The sequence below is a fragment of the Glycine soja genome, chromosome 8, assembly GCF_004193775.1.
Source record: "Glycine soja cultivar W05 chromosome 8, ASM419377v2, whole genome shotgun sequence".
In the NCBI taxonomy this organism is placed as follows: Eukaryota; Viridiplantae; Streptophyta; class Magnoliopsida; order Fabales; family Fabaceae; genus Glycine; species Glycine soja.
Genome location: NC_041009.1, coordinates 12287610 through 12307639, shown reverse-complemented (window position 1 = coordinate 12307639; position 20030 = coordinate 12287610). Strand labels below are relative to the sequence as shown.

At 29.6% G+C, this 20030-nt stretch overlaps 3 protein-coding genes across 3 annotated transcripts in view; 2 read left to right on the top strand and 1 right to left on the bottom strand.

Moving 5' to 3' along the window:
- Positions 1 to 453: 453 nt before the first annotated feature.
- On the top strand, positions 454 to 2461 carry LOC114422896. Its single transcript, XM_028389457.1, has 2 exons — positions 454 to 623; positions 1963 to 2461. The coding sequence occupies exons 1-2, from the start codon at positions 502 to 504 to the stop codon at positions 2207 to 2209; spliced, it is 369 nt and encodes a 122-aa protein (XP_028245258.1). The 5' UTR covers positions 454 to 501; the 3' UTR covers positions 2210 to 2461.
- Positions 2462 to 3949: 1488 nt separating this feature from the next.
- LOC114422018 (DAR GTPase 2, mitochondrial) lies at positions 3950 to 10065 on the bottom strand. Its single transcript, XM_028388188.1, has 8 exons — positions 9755 to 10065; positions 9552 to 9656; positions 8278 to 8355; positions 7404 to 7560; positions 7228 to 7298; positions 6035 to 6131; positions 4871 to 5076; positions 3950 to 4390 (listed from the first exon to the last, which is right to left on the bottom strand). Exons 1-8 carry the CDS (start codon positions 9917 to 9919, stop codon positions 4136 to 4138), a joined length of 1134 nt encoding a protein of 377 aa, XP_028243989.1. The 5' UTR covers positions 9920 to 10065; the 3' UTR covers positions 3950 to 4135.
- Positions 10066 to 15753: 5688 nt separating this feature from the next.
- The window catches only part of LOC114422017 (callose synthase 2-like), a 30143-nt gene continuing 25866 nt past the window's right edge, over positions 15754 to 20030 (top strand). Inside the window, exons 1-12 of the mRNA XM_028388186.1 lie at positions 15754 to 15885; positions 15985 to 16037; positions 16151 to 16254; positions 16585 to 16637; positions 16751 to 16851; positions 17382 to 17617; positions 18329 to 18429; positions 18689 to 18807; positions 18952 to 19045; positions 19168 to 19278; positions 19680 to 19796; positions 19883 to 19975. Coding sequence (XP_028243987.1) covers positions 17431 to 17617; positions 18329 to 18429; positions 18689 to 18807; positions 18952 to 19045; positions 19168 to 19278; positions 19680 to 19796; positions 19883 to 19975 — 822 coding nt within the window. The 5' untranslated portion in view covers positions 15754 to 15885; positions 15985 to 16037; positions 16151 to 16254; ... (1 more) ...; positions 16751 to 16851; positions 17382 to 17430. The remainder of the gene's footprint in view (positions 15886 to 15984; positions 16038 to 16150; positions 16255 to 16584; positions 16638 to 16750; positions 16852 to 17381; positions 17618 to 18328; positions 18430 to 18688; positions 18808 to 18951; positions 19046 to 19167; positions 19279 to 19679; positions 19797 to 19882; positions 19976 to 20030) is intronic.

Sequence of the window (20030 nt, the reverse complement as noted above, 5' to 3'; positions counted from 1 at the left end):
CTATTTATGAGAACAGAGAAAATCAAAAATAGATTTATTATCTGCTAAACAGACTTTGATTAACAATTTTCTTTATTCATTTTCCCAGAGGGCTTATTTGAGATTTGCACCCGATGCAATCACTTTACTCCCGTTGTTGTTACTTTAATAACTCATTTAATCCAGATTTTTTTTCATTTAAGGATGTTTCTGAAAATATAAATGTTTAATTTTTCAATCAATTAAAATGATTTTAGATGTAATTTGTAAATAATTATTATAAAATTAAATAGTCTTAACTTAAATGACAATTTACAACTAATTGACCGTGTAAAAAAATATATACTATCAATAAATTCAAATTAAATTCTTATAAGCATAAAAAAAATCTTATAAAAAGAATACAATGATTAATGAATTAACAGATAAAAAAGAACCTTGGAAATAAATATGATAGATATTATTATTTATTGAATTTCATGGTCCTTTGTTTGCGGGTGTCTGAGAGACTGAGACAGTGATATGGCGTATCTGAGATTCTCACACGCAGCACCACAGCCACACCTCACACTAGGGTTTCCTTCACCACCTCAATTTCTCTCTATTGCTGCTCCAAAATTCTCTCCCTCGTCTTCTACCATCAGGTTCACACTTTTTTCGTTTTTTCATTTTTATATTTATTTGCTCTTAATCTTTACATCTTAGTTCTGTATTTTTCTGTACATTTTTATTTTTGTATTTGCTCGTTTGCTGGGTTTCAAAATTCTCATCACTTTTTACTGATTTTATATTTTAATTTCAAAATCTATATCGTGGTGGATACCAGTGTTTGTTTTTGTGGTGTGCTGAACTAGCAGAATTGTTGGTTTAAATCGTTATAATAAACCTTGCTTTTTTTAATTTAAAGTTTGGATAAAACTTAGATGCAGTTTCTTAGATGTTTTTAGTGTTATTCTTGGATCAGAATTGGAGTTTTACCTCAATAACCTACATTGATTTTTAATGTAAACCATTATTATGCAAATTAGCTAGGTGAAATCCCAATTTTGATTAGAGAACAGTATCAAAAGCTCTTAAGGAATTGAATTAAGTTTTTTCTTTAAATTTTGTTGTTTTGCAATGATAAAAATTGTGGGTCTGATGGTAAATAAATAAGTGTAAAAGCTTGGATTCATCATTCTTCAATTTTCATTGGACAAATTATAGAATCTAGGACTTTTGTTTGCTTAATTTTTTTAAAATCTTTTTCGTATTTTTTTTTAAAAAAGGTTTCTCATTTATCCTAGTGTTTGTTTGTTAAACAACTGGAGGCTTTTGAACTTTGAAGTTATTGAATAAATACATAGTATATAAGCACTTATATATAAGTTATTTGTATAATCTAAGTTGATTTCAAAAACTAACTGGAGAGTTTTAAAATAAGTTGAAAATTTTCATAAGCTCTTAAAAACCCGTACACAAGTGCTTATGTCACTACTCATATGATAAATCTAAATTAGTTAAGTTGTAAATAAACTTTTCAAAATGGACCTTAGTTTCCAAGGAAGTTTAGCTCAACTGGTTGATCAGGATGTATGAGTTTTTGTAAACCCTTGGTACCTGTCTTTGATTCCTATGGATTAAAAGAAAATGGACCTTAGTTGCACATGGGTGGCTATGCTTGGAGGGGAATGGAGGAGAGGGTTAATTTTCATTTTTAAATTCAGAGAATGATAAAAGTAAAAACTAACAATGAATGATAGGAAGGTTACTTGTTAATTCTGCTTTCCATTTCTCTTATTTTTAAAATTTCAAAAGTATGAGAAATGTTATCTAAAATGAAATACATCTGCCCTCTTCAATTCCAACATGTTACTCGAATGAATGATAGTGTGTGTATTGTACATAGTTGTTACTTGCATCCTTTTTTAATCACAAATACTTTATCTTATTTGTAGTAATATGAGATCAGGCTGTGTATCTTCTGCTTTTGGTTGTGTCCAGGTGCAAAGGTTTTAGTAGATTGATAGTGAATCAGAGGCTGGTGACTGTTTTTGCAACAAATCCCAACTCTGTAGGTGAAAAATCACCCACAGAAGGATCAGATGTAAATGAAACTAGCAATGCTGCTCAAGGACCTCCTCTCCTTACTATTCTGGCTGGATTCTTTGTCCTTTTTGTTGTTTGTTGGAGCATTTGGTCCATTATAACGTGGCTGATAAGTTTAATAGTTAATGTACCTGCTCCATAATAAATTTTATTGTAATGTTTGTTTGTATTTTAAGCCACTGCACTAGTCCTTGTGCTCTTGGTCATAGTTTTCTTTTTATGCATTTGGACTTGATAGTATATTTGAGTGGTAAAAATTCTGAAGTGAGCCAAAAGCAGGATAAAAAACCTGAGCCCTGAGGAATTGGCAAAGCCTAATATATTTGTTCTGGGAGAGCTTATGGTAACCCTCCTTTTATTTTGGGTAACTAAAGTTAACATATATTTGCGCTTACTTTGTGTGCATATTAACATGGGTGTCTTCTAGACTTGCTATCAGCCCATACTATGACATGTGTCAGATTTTGATATTTCTAATTCAGTCTTTTCAAAAAGTTTAATTATTGTTTTCCTAAACTAATGAACTTAATTTTCTTAATTAGACCTTTAGTTTAAGATTTGTGTCTCGGGGTGTCACAGAATAGAAAACAATTGACTGTGTCTTCTGTTCTGATCTGAATCTGGTGGTATCCCTGTTTAAGATCTTAAGCTTGAAAACACTAGCATGCTCCAATTCATCTAATAAATCTTCTGCTAGTGGAATAAGGAAATGGCTTCTTCTCACTGTCATCTTGTTCAGTCCCTATAATCCACACATATTCCAACTCCCAACTTTTTTTTTTTTTTTTTTTTTTGTATTTCGGCTAAAGTTACTGAGTTGCTTAGGCTTTTCAAAAACAGCGAACTCCATTGCTAGCTATTGTAGCTCCATTGTGTATTGTTACTGATTCAAGTACTCCAAATATTTCGTAGCTATAGATTAAACAAAAACTCAGTCTTATTATAGCATCCCAACCCAAGTTTGAAATATTAGGTTAAGTTGGGTTAACAGAATAAATCAATTATAAAATAAATGAACCCAAAATAATCTAGTTAGGTGTCAAGAATTGGGAATTTTACCTGATTTTGTGGTTCAAAATTGGTCTCTAACTTTTAAAAGTACTAAAATGACCCTCTTATTTGATTTGTGGCAAATTAGTCTTTTTGAATAATTAATTATTTTTTTATTTTAGAACATGATTTTGAACTTTTTTCTAATGGATTCAAGACGTGAAATTTATTTCATTAGATTTATCTACATAAAAATTATAAGAACCAACAAATGTTTGAAACAAAAAGATCATACATGCAGTAAAAATTGTATGAAAAATGAGTCTAGTGAATAATAAGAAAAAATATGACATTATATTTTTATGTCTTTTGTTGGATATGAGACTTACTTTTTATGTATTTTTTATCTCATTTATGCCTTTTTTGTCCTTACATTAATTGATTTTCATTTTTTTCATGTAAATAAATTTAATAAGACAAATTTTACATCTTAAATCAATAAAAAAAATGTTCAAAATCGTGTTCAAATATAAAAAATGATCAATTTTTCAAAAGGACAAACTTATCATGAATTAAATAAGAGGATCATTTTAGAACTTTTAAAAGTTAAAGGATCATTATTTTAGCCAAAAATATAAAGATTATTTAATATGCGAATTTAATGTTTAAGTACTGACAATGCCATTCAATCATAAATCATCGTTTAAATTATTTTAAGATAATTATTTTAAATATTAATATGATGAGTTGTAATTTGATAATATGTAAAAAAATTTACACTGAATTCATGATAATTTTTCTTAATATTTTATCCTTAAACTTCAATTTTATTTATTTACTTTTTTCAAGATCTAAAACTTTGAGATAAAATATCTATTCTCTTCCACACACACACACACACATATATATATATATATATATATGCGATTCTGATATTAATATACACTTCATTATTCCTAACTGGGTCAACCTAAAAAGGTTACAAAAAACTAGCAGACAGATACAATAAAAAGGCAAGCAATGACTTGTCACAAAAACCACCTCCATGGAAGTACTAGTATCAATTGGACAACAATGATCATTGAATATATCCGGGAAGATTATCTAAAATATAATGTCCAAGACGACCAGTACGGAAAAGATTAAGCAACTTCCCAGCAACCTTGTCATGAGCATCATCTTCTTCAGATTCAATTGAAACATGGAAAGCTTCCTGCAAGGCAGTAAACTGCCTTGCAATAAGTGCTTCCATTTCGTCTTCACATCTCACATCACCTTCGAATGATGAAATTGTTTCAAACAGTGTTCGTCGAACATCCTGCACTATGGAGTCCTGTGAAACCAAAAGTTAAAATGCATCCGAACTTTTAAAGAATAAAAGAGCAAAGACACTGATCAACTATGCGATTTGTTTTAACCAGTCTTCATCAATCACATGAATCATGGGAAATGAAGAAAATAAATGCACATATGGAACTGTCATCCAACTCGACATTTCAATGCCTATCGTCAAACTGAAAATCCTCATGCTGACTGATTCTTCACTGGTGCTCCAATAGCAATGCAAGTCAACTTCCAAAGAAATGCAAACAATTTCTTTAAAATTTTTGGCTCCTTTATTAGTTTCCAAATTTTTGTAGTTACATATTTTAACTGGGAACCAGTCCATTTGTTTGGGTTCAATTCTTTCATTGTCCTTTCGTTCTTTTTCTTGCTGTGTTATTTTTATGAGAATACAATTAATATTTTTTAACCACACACTAAAAAACATTAGACGAGCTTTAAGATAATGCACAAAATAAATTACAGATACCTGTGTGTGATCTGTAGGGATTTGGTTTTTATGCTTCATATGCAACCCAGAGCTAGTCAACTGTTCTGTTGTCCCGTTAAGGAATAATCTATCATTATCCTTCATAGACAATTTTTCCCATTTCTTGTATTGCTCACTAGAGTTGTGAATAGCTAGAAAATGTTGAGCAACTTCTTTTCTCCTGACTAAACAATCCCCAATTGCTCCTGAATGAAGATTAAAATGAAGGTATGAACCAGAAAAACAAGAAGTCAAGAATAAGAAGAGATTATCTGAAAGTTTTAACAACATATTTCCCTTTATGAAAATTGTTTTTGTTCTTTGGTTCACTTGGAAGTTATGAGGTACAGAGACATCCATGAACAGAACAAGTTTAGGAGGTACAGAGACACCCATAAAAATGTGAGCATCACAATGATCACAAAAGTTTAGCCTCCTTTTCTATAATTACTTCATTGACTACCATCACAAAATACTCCTTCTAGAACTTACCAATTGCATGGATCAAATGATGTCATAATGTCCCATGATATATCACGTGCAATGACATGCCATTTATATCTAAATCCTTATTGGTTTGACTTAAAACTTTTCTTGGCCTCCTCTACTGCTAACTGTTGGACTACCCCCCATTTGATCAATTCATTTTACTAGGACTTCTACAAGTTGTCTCCACACATGCCCAAACTATTGAAGGCATGATTCTACCATCTTTTAGGAATTAGATGCTACCCCAATTTTCTCTTGTCTTGTGTGTCTCCAAATCCACCGTAATATTTTCATATTTGTGGTATTAAGTTTATTTTCTTGTTGGCTCTTGACCACCCAACATTCTAGGTCTTATATTTGAGTGGTGAAATTTTCCTTAAGCTTGAGTGATGCTTTTCTATAGCAAATGACACCTTAAGCATTCTTCCATCTCATCCACCTTGTTTGAATCTTATGATTTACATCACCCTCTATTTCCTCCTCATTATATGATTGATGCAAGATACTTAAACTGCCACCTAAGGAAATAAAAACAATTGGTTCATTGTTGATTGCTAACTAATTTTGTCTTCTGTTTCAAACAAATAACAAATTTTATGCCAAGGTTTCAATAACATTCATTTAAGCTATGAAAAAAAAACAAATCAAAGGAAAAAGATAGCCAATTAAACATACCTGTTAAAATTAATTTAGATAAAATATCAACATTAGGAACCTTGGGAGATAAAATAGCTGGAGTGTCTAACACATAGATATTGGGATGGCTACCAATCTGAATAGAAAGCAGAAGTTTCAAAAGTGAGAAAAGCACAAAGGATGCACTAATACACGAATATGTGGACAGGAAGCACAATAGGGAAAGATAGTATGGAGATCATAGTAGCATAGATAGGCTAACAAAGTACACAATGGACATCAACCTTGTCTAAACATTTAAATAAATAACTATTTTCTTCAACTGGAAACTTCTCCCGTTCAAAACTGTTTTTCCAAGGTGCAAGTAATCTGATTAAATGAAATAGCAACCATGCCAAAAAAAAATATATACTTTATTTTAAAGTATATTCTTAAAAGTATACAGCATTTGGCTATAAATAATTTGCATGTTGGAATACCTAGGAGATGATTAGTACACTGGCAACTTACATTCCCAACTATTTTTTTTTTATCATGCACAAATGTGTGTATTCAATGTATTCCAATTAAAATCCACCATACATTCCAAAACATGCATGACAAATGGGTAAAGTTGGCAATCTATGAAAAAAAAGTAACCTGGTAGTATACTAGTGTTTTCTTGGTTTGACATACAAAGTGATTAGTTAGTTTTGTACAATTGATAATTTTCAGTATACGCATTCTAGATCTTGTGTTGGGTGGTTTAAGTGGATATTCCGTCCCCTGCTTTTGTTTTTTTTTTTTTTCTGTCAATTCTCTAGTGAAATTTCTTCTCTTAATAGAAGAATCTTACCAGCTTACCAAACATGAGCATCTTTCACCAGCATATTAGATATCTGATAAATGGTAATGTAAGATGCCTAGATGGAGCATGTCTATGCACCAAGCATCTACCAAGAGTTAAAACTATCATTGATCAAGTCTTGTTCTGTTCAACATGATGGTCATATGTTTAATTAAGCCAAATAAAGGAGATTATTAAGAAAAAACAGAATAACCAAAAGGAGAATGAGAATATGATTTTCCAAAATCATATTAGGGGCTAATTAAGAGTTCTGGTATCCTTCAGCACAACATCAAAATTATAAAACTGATAGCCCACATTAAGGAAACATGAAAATTTGGTGGGCCATAAATATTTTTTCCTACCAAAACTATATACTAATATATAAAGAAAACAAAGGGCTAACCTTAAAACTTCGTATGTCTTTAGTCTCCCCTGGCTCTGGACTCACAGTTGCATGCTTTAACTTTCCTTTTTCTAAAAAATAAAAATTGAACAAGAAAAAATATTATAAGGTGTTGCTCAAAACTTGAGCATGTCATTTAGCCTGTTTCATTAGAATTGTAATAATAATTTGAATACCTGCTGCACTGATTCTCCCCACTTGATGCAAAGCATTGACAAGTGCCGACTTTCCAACATTTGGAATCCCGACTAACATGACTGTAGCGGTATAATTATTGTCACATTGATCAGCTCCCTTCAATTCACTCACCCGGCGTTGTATAAGGCTAAGAAGCTATCTAAAAGCAACAACTGAATTAGAAAATCCGTTCAATGTTCATGAACAATTACAAAATCATAATGAAATAAAAAAATAAAAAACTCAATATAACACTGCAGATTATTGTTGTTGTCTTATTCCGTGGAAAACCTTTTACTTTTCTAGTTCATAGGGAACAAAACTTTTGTCTAATTTTACTACAAAAATACTTCGCAACCAGGACATCCAATACCAAATATAAAAGCTCACAAGTCAAATCATTTGCTTAGATCTTATTTTCACAGACTAAAAGATGCATTGCCCAGAGAAACAAAGCAAAGGAAAACAATAGAAGAAACAAAAAAGAAAGGAAGAAAAAAGAAACAAAAAATGTGAAAAAGCCAAAAGGAATAGAAGCAATATAATACTAACATTTTTCAGAATCTCTAACTGATAGGTTGTGCTAAAAATAGTTACAAAAATTCTCACTACTATTGATGAGAGCTTCAGACAAAACTGCATATGCATCTTACAGACGTATATAAATTCCTTATATTTAAGTGATATCAAATGTGAGCTAAAAATTAATTCAAATCAATTTAAACATGTACACAGAACGACAACAACAGTAAGATTCAAAGTTAGTTACTTGGTTCCATGCCATTTAACAATTTATAGACAAGGCCAAACATCATGATATTTAAAATAAGATCATTCATTCCTGAGGCTCTTTAGAGGGAACATACAGTTTACCTGTTTGATGTTCTCCTTGTTATGAGCATTGACCCCACAAGATATGCAGTTCCTTTCCCTAAAATATCCCATCCATGCCTATTCACAAAGCATTTATTATTATTTTAAAAAAACATTAAATAATAAATCTAAAAGAAATACAATTTCTCTCATCACCCGACATGGTTATTTGGTCAAGTTTGGTTAAATTCCATAAGTGAATTTGTTAAAATCATTTATCAGTTAGTTCCTAATTTGGTTACGAAGCTAGCCAACCAGGCATTGTTGATTACTCTAGTTAGCTTAGCTCCCTCAAGAGCTTCTCTGTAGAAGCCCATAACTATATTGTTTAGACACAACTTTTCTCATCTAATTTCTTTTTCTACTCTCCCTACTTTCTCTCAAATTTCTCTGTTACCATGATTTGCAACAAATAGACTGCTAATCAGTAATCACATTCCAAAATCACCCATGTCAACAAACTTATCATATATTACAATTTGTGATTGGATGATAGTGTAAAAGACCTTTACACTCAATGCATGCATTATTTATTTTATGTTATTGCATACGACCTAACAGATGGAAGTGGTGGTGGCTAGCATTGACATGGACTATATGGAAGCACAGAAATAGCATCATTTTCTCAAATGAATCCTTTAATGCCAACAAAATGGTGGATGATGCGCTTTTCTTATTATGGACATGGCTCAGGACTTTGGAGAAGGATTTCATCACCCATTACAATCAGTGGTCTAGCAATCTTAGCATAGCTTTCATTCAGTAATGTTGGATAGGCTAATAGACTAATCCTACACATCAGTCTTCCACATGTAGACTGAAACTGATTCATTGTCATACTATACAAAGTATGCTGCGGATCCTATTATCTGTGGCACAAAACTGTAATTTGTAACTTTTGGTACCTCTGGTACTTATTCAATATATATATTATCCTTTGCTGATAAAAAAAAAAAAAAGTTAATAGAACGATTACATTTGAAACCCCCATAAACTAATTTCAGGAACCCCAGTTTCGAAAATAGTAAAAAAATCAAGGACCTAATAACAATATTTTTCAGTTTAGGGACTTAATTAAATATTCACAAAACACTCAATCTTTCACTTGTATTTTTTTTTTTGGTGAATAAAAAAGTTTTAAGTGACTTTCGAGATATGACTTCATTCCTTATCAACAGGACCGACCTTTGATGTCTTGCACATGTATATGAAAATTCCAGAAAGCTTAAAAATGGTAAAAGAAAAAAGAATAAAGCGAGAAGAAGCCCCCACACCTTCACATTCGATGTGCCCACGAGGTCCATTTTGTTGAGCGCTACGATTTGTTTCAGGGAAGGAGGGTAGTTTCTGAGTATCTCACATTCAGAGGACAAAGGAATCTGAAAACGAAAACAATAGGTGAAATAAGTGAAAATAAACAAGTGAAAGAAACAAAAGGGAATGAATGGTGATTCGTTAAAATGCATAACAAACAGACCCTTGCGTCTCTGACTTGGACAACGAGATCCGCCAACGGGATTCTCTCCGCGATTGCGCGAGAAGCGGCGGCCGGAAGAGGATCGCGCCATGCTCCTTTGTTTCTTCTCAGTTCTTCCTTTGCTGTTGTGCCTACTCTTCTACCCAAACGCGCCGCTGCAGACATGCCCAAATTAAGGCAGCGTTTGTTCAGCAAAACTTGCTTCTCAAACGCATTCCAGTTGCCTGTGGAGAAATAAAAACATAGATGCAGACACGTTGTGAACTTGTGATGTCGTTACTCTCAACTTTTGTTTGCAGATAGTGCTGTTATTTTCTAAAGGGAAATATATACTGTCCATTAGATACTAAACTAGTAATGTATTCTAAGTGCTAGTTAATTTAAATAGTTTGCATCTAATTTAATTAATAATTGTATTTTAAAATATTCAAACTATGGCTTATAAACTTTAAATATTGCAAAATTAATAAAAATTTAATTTATTTATAATATTAAAAATAAATTAAATTATTATATATTTTTTATCGGTAGATGTTAGGGTTGTGTTGGATTAAAATTTTAAAAAATTATTTTAGTATAATATTTTTTATGAATGTTAAAGATTACGTTGAAATATTATGATTTACCATATTTTGTTTACCAAACTTTTATAATAGTTTGAATTTTAATGAATTTATATTATAAGATTTGAAAGAATTTTTTAATTTTTTTAAAACACATTCAAAAATATAAGAGTTATTAAAAATAATAATAAGATTAGGATAAAAAAAGTAAAATCAATATAATTTTTTAATCTTTTAATAACTAATTTAATTTTAATTATGTGTCCTCCTATGTTAATTTTTTATTACTACAATTATATAAATCAAATGACATGTTTAAATGGAGTAAAAGTAAGTGGTGAGTGTGAAAATTTGATATAAGAAGATTAAGTAGACAACAAAATTAACTTGATAGTTATGGAAACATTAGATTGAAAACATAGTTAATATAAAAAAAGTATGATTAGCCTTATTATATACACATTAACTTAAAAAACAAATGGAAAAGAATAGAGGGGTGAATATATTTGATAAGAGAAAATAAAATATGATAATAAAAAAAAAGAGTCTAATAAAATTTCAAAGGATTTGGGTGAATTTGATTAATAAACATTTTATTCTAAAAAATATGATAAAATTCATCAAAATATTTCTTAAAAAACAATCTATTAAATTTTGTATATTTTTAAATACCAAAAGATTTTTTATAATTTATAAAAAAATCATAATTAAAGAGTATCAAATTTTGTTGTTATTGTTAAAAAAATCTTAATTGAATAGCACAAAACTTATTTATATTTTTTAAAAATTCTAATTAAATACCACAAGATTTTTTTTATAAAAAATAATATTTTAAAATTATTTGAAATCTTAATCCAATTTACCTTAGTTGTTGATGGTTAATATTTTTGTTAGCGGAAGATTAAATTTACCACATTTTCCTTCCTTCTCCTCTTATACTACTAAGCCAAACTCTAAAATATAAAATTGGCTAAAATTATTGTTACAAAACTTAAGTGTTTCTCATATAACACGCGTCCTTTTTAAATTATTGTTACAAAACCTAACTTGTTAAATTATTTTATATCAACATTACATAATAGAACATAATTAGCGTTAACAAAACTTAAGTCTTTTTAAAATTTAAATTTCTAATATAATTTTATAAGTCTAAAATATATATATATATATACATATATATACAAATGTAATAATATATGCTCCTTGCATAACAAGGGTCAAACACTAGTTAGAAAGAAACAAAAGCAATTTTAGCTTACCTCAGTGCACTCCCGAGACGAGACAAACACAATTCCAAAACCTCCCTTGCACAGGTTTGAGTCATCGTATGAATCTTTGGAAAGTTTCAACAGCTTTGGTGTTTGCAAAATTAGCAGAATTTTTATAATTAATTTTAAAACTATTCCAGACATATTAAAATTAAAATGTAATTAATTTTTTTAAATATCCAAAAATGATATTTCCATGTTATATTTTTAAATAATATATTGTTGTAAATGTAAAAAGATTTTGCCAAACAACGTTTCCTTAAAAAGATTCCGGCAAACAAACAAAAGTCCCCATAAATTATTTTAAATTATTTAATTTCATATTCAAATTTTTTAAATTTTAATTTAGTTCTCAAGTTATTAAAACTGAATCAATTTGATTCTCAATTTTTAAAAATTTAATTTAATTCTCAAGTTTTTAAAAAAGTAAATCAATTTGATTTTCAAATTATTTTAAATGGTTGAATTTGGTTCTCAAATTTTAAAAGATTTAAAGATTAAATTGATTCATTTTTAAGAATTTAATTATTAAGTTGGACTTTTTAAAAATTTAAGAATCAAATTAATTTATTTTAAAGAATTTGAGAATCAAATTAAATCTTTTAAAAATTTAAAAACTAAATTAAACAATTTAAAATAATTTGGATAACAAATTGATACTTAAGCCTTTTTTGTAAGATGCTTTAATGAATTTAATGCTATTATTTGAGTAAAATAACACTTAATCGATTAGCATTATTGATGTTGATGTACTTTTATCAACCTGCGTTTACCCTGACCCTACCGCTACCCAAAAAAGACTTTTAATCACAAAGTTTTATCTTGACTAGATAAAACAAATTGATATTTGTTTTTCCTTTTTTTTCTTTTATATAATAAGTCGATATTTGTTAATGAATCATTAAAATATATAATGTGGTGCAACAACTTCATTTTATAAAAATAAAAGGGTAATTACAATTTGATAATAAGTATGCAAAATTGATTTTGTGTAATTAATTATTAACACGAAATTTCAATTTTTTATCACCATTAAATTTATAAAATAAAGTATCGACATTAAATTAATGTTTTAGTCTTATTTCATATTGAGTTATTTTTGAATAAAAAATATCTTATAATTTATTGCAAAAGAACTAATTTACTTAATGAGTTATTTTTTAATAGAAAAATATCTTATAAATTCATATCAACATTTGATACGTATGTGTTTTTTTTTTTTTTAATTTTAGGCTATCGCAACCTCAAAAGGACTTTTAATCACAAAGTTTTTTCTTAAAAAAGACTAGAAAAAATAAATTGATATTTGTTTTATTTTATTTTATAAAACAAATCGATATTTGTTAATGATTCATTAAAATATATGATGTGATCTGACAACTTCCTTTTATAAAAATAAAAGGATAATTACAATTTGGTAATAAATATGCAAAACTGATTTTGTAGTAATTAGTTATTAACATGAAATTTCAATTTTTTTTATCACCATTAAATTTCTAAAGAAAAGTATTGACATTAAATTAATGGTTTAGTATTATTTCATAGAGTTATTTTTGGATAAAAGAATATCTTATAATTTATGAACTAATTAACTTAATAACAAATACACTTGGTGGGTTATAGATGGAAAAATATAATTAAGAAAAGAAAATCTCATTAAAATGATTAATAAGATTTTTTGACGGATATTAATTATAAGCAAAATCTATTCATACTAATAACATGATTATTATAAAAAGATTTAAATATTTTTTTTGTCTGCATAATTGATTGTTTTTTTGTTTGTTATTGTAAATTTTATTTTTTGTTTTAGTCCTTATAGTATGTATTTGTTTTATTTTTTGTTGTTAAAATATTTTTGATAATATTTTAAATAATAAAAGAAAAAGTATTTTGAATAGTATTTAAGAAAGAAAAAAACTTGATTGGTTAGTTAGTCAAGTCTCATGACATGAGAGATTTGAAGTCCGTAGTAAATGATTTATTAATTGATGAAGAAGCAGGAGGTGTGCATCATACTTTCGGAGTAAATGCTTGAAGTTGAAGTAAACGAACGGATAAATTATTAACAAGTATAGCACGGTACGCATCTGGAAGATGTAACGTGTGTATTGTCATTGTTTTTGTTTTTTGTTTTTAGACAAACTTTCTTTATATGTTTTTTATTTACAGAACTTTCTTTATACGGTGGTTATGGATTATAGAATCAGGAACATGTAAACATGATTTTAGATTGGACTTGTTATATGATTTGTAGAATCACGATCGGTGACATCCAATTTTCCTATAAAAACACATATCATTATTATTATTATTATTATTAAAATCTGATCTAAAAATTATATTTGATTGATTTTATTTCTTATAAACTATATACCAAATCAATAACAATGCTATTTTTTTTAGAAAAACTTATTTAATATCATATGTTATCAAATTTTAATTATTATACAATTAATTTTTATTCATGCCTTTTTTAAATTATAAAAAAATTTATAACTTATCTCTTTTTAAAAGAAATCTTATATGAATATTATATTCTATTAATTTTATTTATTACACAATCAATTTTTACCTCTTACCTTTTTAAATTATAAAATCAATAATATATATATATATATATATATATATATATATATATATAATTTAAAGAAATCTTATACGAATATCATATTTTATTAATTCTAATTATTATATAATTAGTTCCTAATTTCCAAAGTGTCATTAAACTAAAAAAATTATTATATTTTCTGACTTTTGGAAACAAACATCAGCACGAAATACTTTAATCATGAGTGACCACATTTACAAGAAATAAAAGTTCATCAAAAAAAATGACAAAGATTGAAAGATACCATGTCATATAGAATTTTTTTTATAAATATTTTGAAGGTTCATGATAAATGAATTTTATTTTGGATCCTTAATAATTTTTTTTTTAATTTCTTGATATATTATTATTTTTTATTTTAAATTTCTATAATCGATTAAGTGATGATATGTGTTATCTTATAAATTAATCTTTGTAACACTATCAATTGTTATGGTATCATGTCACTAGTTAATATACGATGAACTTGTAACAATGAAAAAGTTTATTAGGATCGAAAATAAAATTGGATTATTTATTATGTATCTTTTATATATATATATGCGCTTTAGAAAAAAGGATTTCCAATTTTTAATACTTCATTTGCTAAGTGAATTCACACCTATTATTTGAGTCTGAGTTTACTCACCTCATGACAGAAGACCTGATACTTGTAATTATATAAAAACTATTGTATATTTTAAAGGATGTGTCAAACCACTAATATTTAGAGGTGAGGTTTAAGGTAGCACATGAAGCTGCATAAAGATACAAAAAATAAAGATAAGAAAAAGAAGTATAAAGAGGATCCACAGATTTATAAAAGATGGGATGGCCAAAGGAACATCCATTCAACAAGCTATCTTGACTGACTGCTATGATAAAATCACCGTCCAAAATCAGATTAAATTCAAATCTGACAATAATTCTGATATTCTATGCTTTCAACAGGATAATGATCAAGTGGTTAACCCTTTCCCTCTCTTTTTATCTTGTCTATTGAAAACAAAACAAAAAATGAATAACATTCACAAATTCACAACCATCGATCAATTTTGCCTTATTTTCATTAAAACATAAGAACATAAAATAATATAATAGATAGCATATACAATAACAGTCTAAAGATATTATTATCTAATAACAAAGTTAATTGATTTTTATAATAAATACTTAAAAAATTAGATCAATAATAATTTCTTATTAATTCAATTTATTTTTACAATAAATACTTAAAATCAAATCAATGATAATTTATGATTAATTCAATTGATTTTTACAGTAAATACTTAAAAAATAAAATCAATCCTAATTTCTGATTAATTCCCTATACATTGAAATCAAACTCAAATTTCTTTCTAAAATGCAATTAATAGAAGCTCCCCCGACACTTTTTTTTTGTCACCTTTTCATTTCAGTTTCCTTGTTTTAAGGATAATGTTTATTTAAGAAAGGTAGAAACTACATAGAACCTCAAGTGCTGACCTGGCTTTCTCTGATTAGGGGAACTTTACCCGCTAAAGAGCATTGACTTTAAACAACCATATCATACATACATGAGGCATCATCCCATCATTCCCAGTTACCATATATACCTTTCTTCACTCATTTTGTGAGTCGTTGGTTACACTCACTCATCCGTGTTCATTCTCAACGACACCTACAACTACTCTTTCACTTTCTCTGTCTCTCACACTATCTAACAACCATGTAACCTTCTTAACTGTGTTTTCTTTCCCTTTCACTTTCTTGTAAAGAAGCTTTCTTTTAATCTTATTTTATTGTCACTTGGACTTGTGCTGATTGCAGAGACCCCCTTTTGAGTTTTCCTTTTTTATATATCAACCTTAATAATTTAAGAGGTAATCTTGATCCTTTTCACAATTTCACACTCTCTCCCACATGCTTAGTTGTCCACAGCATGATTCATGTAAAAGTTGATCCTTTTTGCTGTTCTGCATGTTGGGTTGCTCAGAGATAGTGGGAAAACTGAAGAAATTTTCTTGCTTGATTAGTGTGTCTTGCAGAAGCGAAGATATCACTGCCTCTGTGGCAGAGTTTCATCCATGGCCTTTTGAGGTGTGTTTCTTGGCGCTTTCTTGCTATTGGGGTTTTGGTTTTTCTTTCAAGTTTTGAATTTGGAAAAGTTTGTTTTACTTGTGTTTATTACTGATGAACCAATTGTTTTGGGGAATTTTCCTTCCATACTGGTTCCTTTCTGCAATTCATTTGGATGTAGTTTATATGTGGTTTCATGGATTTTCAACTACTCTTTCACTTTCTCTGTCTCTCACACTATCTAACAACCATGTAACCTTCTTAACTGTGTTTTTTTTCCCTTTCACTTTCTTGTAAAGAAGCTTTCTTTTAATCTTATTTTATTGTCACTTGGACTTGTGCTGATTGCAGAGACCCCCCTTTGAGTTTTCCTTTTTTATATATCAACCTTAATAATTTAAGAGGTAATCTTGATCCTTTTCACAATTTCACACTCTCTCCCACATGCTTAGTTGTCCACAGCATGATTCATGTAAAATTGTATCCTTTTTGCTGTTTTGCATGTTGGGTTGCTCAGAGATAGTGGGAAAACTGAAGAAATTTTCTTGCTTGATTAGTGTGGCTTGCAGCGAAGATATCACTGCCTCTGTGGCAGAGTTTCATCCATGGCCTTTTGAGGTGTGTTTCTTGGCGCTTTCTTGCAATTGGGGTTTTGGTTTTTCTTTTAAGTTTTGAATTTGGAAAGTTTGTTTTACTTGTGTTTATTACTGATGAACTGGTCGTTTTGGGGAATTTTCTTTCCATACTGGTTTCCTTTCTGCAATTCATTTGGATGTAGTTTATATGGGGTTTCATGGATTTTCAACTTTTCACTGCAAATGGAATATAATTTTCTCTATATGAAGGATCATAAGAATCACATTCAACCTTGCATCTTTTGCTCCCTTCAATCTTAATATCTCACGCACAGAGGGATAGCGAGAGAGAAGGGGTAGAGATGAAAGAATTTTTTTTGATCTCTGGCTATGCCAAATAAGCAAGCTTAATATGCGTTTGCCTTTCCAATTATTGAAAAGTGATTATTATTATAACAGAATTGTGAAGGGTCAGTTTTCTGATTTGCCATCATTTCCTATAATTTTCATCTTTTTTTTTCCCTGAAGGTATTTGCTATTTAATTTAATGTTTCACCTTTTCCCTTCTTACAGGAGTGGTAACAACTAGAAGTGATATAGATTGATAAATTGAGGTATCAAGATGTCTTATAGAAGGGGGTCTGATCTGCCTCCGCAAAGGCGGATACTGCGGACTCAGACTGCTGGGAATTTAGGAGCTGACCCGATCTTGGACAGTGAAGTGGTGCCTTCCTCACTTGTTGAGATAGCTCCCATCCTCCGTGTCGCTAATGAAGTAGAAGCTAGCAATAAAAGAGTTGCTTATCTCTGTAAGTTGCTGCTGTGTGTGTACTTTGTAAGGTGTATGTTATTTGACAAGTTTGGTTAGATAACTGCAGAATAAATTCATGTTTTATAAGGATATGCAAAAGTCGAAGTCCAATAGAAGCTAAGTTTTCAGAAGATTCTACATGTTGCTAATAATCATTGAGAAATGAAAACAAATGTTGTTCAAAGCTCTCATTGATGAATTGACTAATCAGATTCTTGGTTTGATTGGAAATGTTCTCAATCCCAAGGGTAAAATGGTCTTGTGTTTTATAGATCATTGAAAAATTTAGTTTTGGGGGGGTAGGAAATTGTTATATTCCAGACCAGTCTTTGCAGGAATCATGAATGCTTAATTTTATTTGTATAATACTAGAACGCATTGTGTTTTTCTCAATTCTTTAAAATTTATTACATGCATCAAATGGTAATAATTGGTAATTTCTGGTTCTTTAACAACTCACAAAGAATCAAAACTACTTGATATCTGAACTTCATTGCTTCTTTCCTTTATACTGGTAAGTCATCAGGTAAGTGCTCTTCATATAGCTCTTAATTTGTCACATCTATTAAATTATTGTGTGTTTGCAACCAAAACAAATTATTTTGTGTTTACTTTCTTTGTATCTGAAACTACTCTGTTGCAATGATATGCTTTCTGAACTTTGATGTGAATGTTCTTTATCAAATGCTCATGTCTTTATTGTCATTAGGTCGGTTTTATGCCTTTGAACTAGCTCACAGACTAGATCCCCAATCAAGTGGGCGTGGTGTTCGCCAATTCAAAACTGCTCTTCTTCAGCGCCTGGAGAAGGTGACTCCTGATTTCATTTGTTAAGAATTTCTAAATTCTTTTTTTTGCTTAATATTTTCAATCCGTTTAGCTTCATTCCCTACCTCGACTAATAAATGCCACAATTAGGAGTTGAAAAAGCTTGTTTAATGACTTCTGATTTAGTATATTAATGGAGCAGCGAAAAACCAAAGAACGAACGCTCTTTTAGAGTAGCATACATTGGAATACATTTCTTTGCAAATTATAAGATATTGAAGTAATTTTTCATTCTTAACAGGAAAATGTCACAACACACGAGGGAAGGAAAAAGAGTGATGCTCGTGAAATGCAGACTTTTTATAGGCAGTACTATGAAAAGTATATTCAAGCGTTAGATAAAGCTGCTGATAAGGACCGGTGAGTTTACAATTTAATTGAATCAACAATTTGGTCATTGACTTGATTATTTCTCTCTTATATTACACAATTATGTGTGAATTGTACTAATTTCTTTTTAATTGCAATGGAAAATACTGAAATTAACATCTTATGCTGCCCCAGTGCCCAGCTCACAAAAGCATACCAAACTGCTGCAGTTTTATTTGAGGTATTGAAGGCAGTTAATCGAACAGAAGATATTCCAGTATCTGAGGAGGTAAAATTACTATGTCTATTGGTCATTGAATAGAGTTTACATATAAAGAGAATAATGTATTAATTCTTCCTTGTTTGTTTTTATTTTGATTATAACATTCTGTTTTTTATATTTAATTGCAGATTATACAAGCTCATACTAAGGTTGAGGAACAGAAGCAATTATATGTCCCTTATAATATTTTGCCACTTGATCCAGAGAGTGGAAAAGAGGCTATAATGAGATATCATGAGGTTTGTTCTCTTTAATTATGTTTTAATCCCCCCTTCATTTGAGTTAATGCTTGATACATGAGGTTCCAAGAGGTAACACCCTGTACTGCCTGTAGTAGAACTTGGAAACTCCTGTTTAAGCAAATGAAAACAAAAAAGACTAAGGGCTGTAGAGTACCTGAATCAAAAACAGATTGCCTAGAAATCAAGTCTTTGTGGTTTAGGCATTACCTGCGTACAAACACAGGCAGAAGTTAAGATTAAAAAACTCCAATAATTAGAAATGAAACAATATATTGTTAATAATTTTCTCACCTTTTTTCATGTCTGGCATGAACTTTCTACTTTTAGCTTATGAATAACCTCTGCTAGAATTTCGTTCAATGTGTTTCTATGGTTGCTGTACTTATTTGGTTTTACAGATTCAAGCTGCTGTTTCTGCACTCCGTAATACCAGGGGTTTGCCTTGGCCAAAGGAACATGGCAACAAAGTAAATGAAGACATTCTGGATTGGCTTCAGCTGATGTTTGGTTTCCAGGTAGTGACTGAACTGATCTGTGTCTACCGTTTGGTGTTCAATTTTATACTTCATTCAAAGGTTATCTTCCTTGTACTCATGTGCAGAAGGACAATGTGGAAAATCAAAGGGAGCACTTGATTCTTTTGCTTGCAAATGTACATATACGACAAGTTCCAAAACCTGATCAACAACCCAAGGTTTTCTTTTCTGTATTGATATGGCTTGGACCTTCATTTTCTGATTTAGACATAC